Source organism: Nannospalax galili, unplaced genomic scaffold, assembly GCF_000622305.1.
Source record: "Nannospalax galili isolate Female #2095 unplaced genomic scaffold, S.galili_v1.0 scaffold536, whole genome shotgun sequence".
NCBI classification, from domain to species: domain Eukaryota; kingdom Metazoa; phylum Chordata; class Mammalia; order Rodentia; family Spalacidae; genus Nannospalax; species Nannospalax galili.
In genome coordinates this window covers 948,050-953,652 of record NW_008337057.1, presented here as the reverse complement: position 1 = coordinate 953,652, position 5,603 = coordinate 948,050, and the positions used below count along the sequence as shown (strand labels likewise).

The following is a 5,603-nucleotide window of genomic DNA, read 5'->3' as shown; positions in this document are numbered from 1 at the left end:
TTTCTCCATTTAGAAAGATGTTGGCTGTGGGTTTGCTATATTTGGCTTTAATTATGTTGAGGTATGTTCCCTCCAGTCCAATTCTCTCTAGGACTTTAAACATAAAAGCATGTTGAATTTTGTCAAAGGCCTTCTCTGCATCTATTGAGATGACCATGTGGTTCTTGTCTTTGAGCCCATTTATATGACTTATGACATTTATTGACTTATGTATATTGAACCATCCCTGCATCCGTGGAATAAAGCTGACTTGATCATGGTGGATGATCTTTTTGATGTGTGTCTATATGTGGTTTGCAAGTATTTTGTTGAGAATTTTTACATTTATGTTCATTAAGGATAGGGGTCTACAGTTTTCTTTTTTAGTTTTATCTTTATCTGGCTTTGGTATCAGAGTAATGCTGGCTTCATAGAAGGAATTTGGAAGTTCTCCCTCCATTTCTGTCTTTTTGAATAAATTAAGTAGCATTGGATGTAGATCTTCTTTACATGTCTCGTAGAATTCTGCTATAAATTTATCTTGTCCTGGGCTTTTGTTGTCGGGAGGTTTTGTATTACTGTTTCAATTTCCTTATGTGTTATGGGTTTGTTTAAGCTGTTAATCTCTTCTTGGTTTAGTTTTGGTGGTTCCCATGCTTTTAGATACCCGTCCATTTCTTTTAGGTTTTCAAATTTAGTACCATATAGGTTTTTAAAGTATTCCTTCATAATGTTCTGGATCTTTGTGTTGTCTGTTATGATGTTTCCCCTTTCATCTCTGATTTTGTTGATTTGGAGGTGCTCTTTCTTTCTTTCAGTTAACTGCACTTGGGGTCTGTCTAGTTTATTTTTTTCAAAGAACCAGCTCTTGGATTCATTGATTCTTTGTATTGTTTTCTTTTTTTCTAGTTCATTAATATCTGCTCTGATTTTTGTTATTTCTTCTTGTCTGCTGGGTTTGGGTTTCATTTGTTGTTGCTTTTCAAGTGTCTTGAGTTGCAATGTTAAGTCATTTGTTTGTGTTCTTTCTGATTTTTTTTAATGTAGGCACTTAGAGCTATAAACTTCCCTCTGAGGACTGCTTTCAACGTGTCCCAGAGGTTTCATTGTGTTGTATTGTCCTTTTCACTTATTTCCAGGAATACTTTTATTTCTTTCTTAATTTTTCCTTTGACCCATTCATCATTCAGAAATGTGTTTAATCTCCATGTGTTCATGTGGTGATTAGGGCTTCTTTGGGTGTTGATTGTAAGCTTTATTGCATTGTGGTCTGATAGAATGCATGGAATTATTTCAATCTTTTTTGTATTTTTTGAGGTTTGTTTTGTGCCCCTGTATGTGGTTGATTTGGGAGATGGTTCCATGGGGCCCTGAATAGAAAGTATATTCTTTGATGCTTGGGTGGAATATTTGGTAGATGTCTATTAGGTCCATTTGATATATGGTATTGTTTAATTCATATGTCTCTTTGTTAATTCTCTGTCGTGTTGACCAATCTAATGGTGACACAGCAGGGTACTGAAGTCCCCTACTATTAATGAGTTGGGATTAATCTGGGCCTTTAAGTCCTGTAGTACTGTTTTTATGAAGTTGGATGCACCAGAGTTTGGTGAATATATGTTCATGATTGTAATATCTTCTTGGTTTATTGTTCCATAATGAAGTGGCCCTCTTTATCTCTTCTGACCCTAGTTTTAGTTTAAAGTCTATTTTATCAGATATTAGAATTGCAGTGACTGCTTTTTTCTTAGTACCATTTGCTTAGTATATTTTTTTCCATCCTTTCACCTTAAGGTAGTGCCTGTCCTTGAAAGTGAGATGGCTTTCTTGATGACAACGAAAAAGATGGGTTTTGTTTCTTAATCCATTCACCTAGTCTGTGTCTTTTGACTGGGGAGTTCAATCTATTCATATTTAAAGTTATTAATGAAATATGTGTATTGATTCCTGTCATTTTTATTTCTGTTTACATTTTTGGAGTATCTGTGCATTTCCACAGTTATACCTTCATTAAGTTTCTTTCAGTTACCCCTTCCTTTCTTCAGCTCTTTGTTTCGCTTCAAGATGAACTCTCTGAAGGGCTGGTTTTGTGGACATGAATTCTTTCAGCCTACTTATGTCATGGAAGATTTTTCTTTCCCCTTTGACTATAATAGACATTTTGGCTTGGTAATGTAATCCGGGTTGGCATCTGTGACCATTTAGAAGTGAGAATAATTTGGTCCAGTCTCTTCTGGCTTTCATAGTTTGCACTGAAATATCAGCTGTAATCCTGATGGGTTTTCCTTTATATGTGATTTGTTTTTCTTTTGCAGCTTCAGTATTGTCTCTTTGTTCTGTACATTTAGTGTTTTTACAATGTTGTGCTGTGTAGAGTTTCTTTTCTGGTCCTGTCTATTTGGTGTTCTATGTGCTTCCTGTATTTGTATTTCTTTAATTTTGGGAAATTTTCCTCTCCAATCCTTTGAAGATCTGGTCCATACCATTATCTTGAGATTCTTCTCCTTCCTGTATGCCTATGATTCATAAGTTTTGTCTTTTTATGGTGTCACACAATTCCTGCATATTCCATTCTTATGATTTCTTAAAAATTTCATACTCTTTTCTTGAGTGGTCTAGTTTGTCCACTTTATCTTCCAGTTTTGATATTCTGTTTCTATTGGTGAGGCTTTCTCCTGTCATTTCTAATTGGCTTACTGAGTGTTTCACTTCCTTCTTCATTTCAGCCTGAGTATTCTTCAATATTGCTAAATCTTTCTGAATTCACTCAGAAGTTTATCCCTATCTTCCTTCAGTTCTTTCTTTGTATGTTCTTTAAATTCACTGAATTCTTTTATCATGATTATAATTGTTCTTTTGAGTTCCATGTCCTGTGTTATCTCTAGGGGGTTCTCATTGTACTCCTCTAGAGGACTATTGGTACTTGGTAGGGATATATTATTTTGGTTTTTCATGTTATTATTTTTTCTCTGTGACTTTGACGTGAATTTCTTTTATAATTTCTGATTCTTGTGTGAGGCTCAGGCCTTCCTTTGTTGAGTTTAGGTCTGCTTCTTTTTGTAAACTTTATGTGCCTTTGTGGTTTACTTGTTGGGTATGAAAATCTGGTTGGTCTAGGCTTCAGGTTCTTTCTTTTGCTTTTATATTGGAGTGGCCAAATTGCTTTCATCTTCAGGAGTTTCCACAGAGGCTCAAGTCGAATGAGAATCAGATGCTCTCAGGCTTTCTCCTAAGGTCTGGATCCCTCCAGGAAAGATGCTGCCCTCAGGAATTTGGGGACTGGGCTGAAAGATGCTGGTCTCAGGAAGCTGGTCTGTGCTACCCAGGGATACAAAGGGAGCTGGGAGCGGGGAAAAGGCCCTGAGGGCTCCTGGGGACTACTGGGAGGAACTGTGTTGGTCTGGATGCAAAGGATCAGGAAGCAGTGGGGATTCTGGGCCAGGAGTTCAGCCCTGGTGTCTGGGGTGCCAAGAAAAGACATTGGCTAGTACCAGGCTGAGGAGAGACAGGGTTGGGGAGCTGGGAAGGTGAATGAGGCTGGGGGGGTTAAGGTATGGGCACTGCTAGACTTACCCAGGAATGGTACTGGCACCAGAATGCAGGAGGCTATGCCTTTTTAAAATATTTTAATTTTTATTTGTATTTTATGTGTATGAGTGTATTGCCTGCATGTATGTAAGTGCACCCATGTCATGAAATGCCCACAGAGGTCAGAAGAGGGCATCAGACATCCTGGAATTGGAATTACAGATGGTTGTTAGCCACCATGTAGGTACTAGGAATCAAACCCAGGTCCTCTGCAAGAGCAGCCAGTGCTGTTAACCATCTCTCTAGTCCCATCTCTCTAGTCCCATCATTTATGTTTTTTAAAACTGAAAAATAATGTGTAATCTGAGCCACACAAGCTGTGCATTGCCTTACATTTTCTTTTCTTTTTTTTGAAGCAGCACACAATTTTTTTTTTATTCACATGACTTGTTAAAAATACGCGTCCATACAGTGTGTCAGATCATGGTGGCAGAGGAGGACTGGGTTTGGGGAGAAGGGTGGGTTGGGGGGAATGAACTCTACTGGTAATAAAGCTCCAGGTTCATCCATCGTGGGTTTCATAGTCTCCCAGAGACACATGGTCCTTAAAAATCATGTACCTCTTCTTCAGCACCATCTTATTCCAACGAGTGCCAGTCTGGGCTGTGCTCAGTTTCTTCAAGTCCCAAATGCTGTCATCGGTGTTGCACTTGATGCACACTTTCTTCCCCAGACGGTCGTTACAAACCACCTTGATCATTGTGACTGGAGCAATGCCACAACTTCCTAGCAGGAATGCCAAGCCCCAACTCAATTTAAGCTGAAAACCGGAAGCTGTCTTAGTTTTTTTGATATTCACTAATCTCACAAATTGCTAATTCCTTGTCTTAAAAAACGTTTATCAATTTATTTTGGTGTGAGGAGAGGTGTTTGTGTTCCATGGCACATGTGTGGGGGTCAGAGGACAACTTGGGGGAGTGAGTTCTCTTCTTCTACCATGAAGGTGCCAGGAATCAAACTCAGGTCCTCAGGTTTGGCAGCAGGTGGCTTTAACCACTGAGCAATCTTGCTGACCCATGACCAGTATTTCTTTAAAGGAGAACCTTTTGAAGACAGACTCGTGAGGGGAGTGTGCAATGTGATAACAGAGGTGGAGCTTGAGGTGATACAGCCATAAGTTACAGAGTTTATGCCTCTGCCACCATCAGAAGGTAAGAAAAGGCAAGGAGAGGAGTCCACCTAGATTACAGGCTTCCAGCCCCTAGAACTGTGAGGGGCTCTAGGCTCCCCAGTGAGGGTAACTTTGTCTTGGCAGCCACAGGTAACTAACTGAAGAGGGTGAACAGGAGGCTAAGGGGCTCACAGCCAAGCTGTTTGGGGGTACAGCAGCAACTTTACCCACTGCCATGGGGGCTCCTGCTGTAGCATTCTGTCAGGGTGTTAGAATTGCATCTGGGGCCTCAAGAAAATGACCACACAATCCAAAGTATTTTCCAAAACAAAAAGTTTGACTTCACAAAAAGGTTCCAAGCTGTTGTAAATCCGGCAAGCAAGCATGCCCAGCAAGTATCCTGCTGGGCTTTTATTCCTAATGCAAAGGGATACTGTGCCTCACTTTGAGTGGTCAGAGCTCAGTCTCCCATTCTTACTCCTGGCTGACTTACAGCGATGCAGTTGATAAGCAGAATGCAATTTTGAGGACCAAATTCAACCTTGAATGTATATTTTGATTTCAAGAAGTGCTGGCCTTGGAGGAATTTCAATTTCTGCCAAGCTGCTTCTAATTTTTCTACATGAAGTTTTGTCTTAACTCTTTGGTAGAAAAGACAGTGCATTTCTTTTACATTTCCCACATCAGTTTAAATCAAATGTTAGAGTTAAAAGAGTGAGGTCAGGAACACTGAGGAAAATAAACAGGAGAGCATAAAGCTGGGGTAGGAGACAGCCAAGCTAAGGAGGTAAGAGGGACAGACAACAAAGTCAGTCTCAGCAGGTTCTAGCCAGCTTACCTGATGAGCATGTAGAAGGCACTGTTTCCCTTTTCCTTAATATATATATATATATTCCTGTAAATAATGCATCTAATTGTAAAAGAA

The 5,603-nt window shown here is 39.6% G+C and overlaps 1 protein-coding gene across 1 annotated transcript; it reads right to left on the bottom strand.

The window, feature by feature from the left end:
• Window positions 1-4,069: 4,069 nt before the first annotated feature.
• On the bottom strand, window positions 4,070-4,290 carry LOC103733161 (ubiquitin-like protein 5). The gene has a single exon (XM_017797849.1). It carries the CDS (start codon window positions 4,265-4,267, stop codon window positions 4,070-4,072), a length of 198 nt encoding a protein of 65 aa, XP_017653338.1. The 5' UTR covers window positions 4,268-4,290.
• Window positions 4,291-5,603: the final 1,313 nt, after the last annotated feature.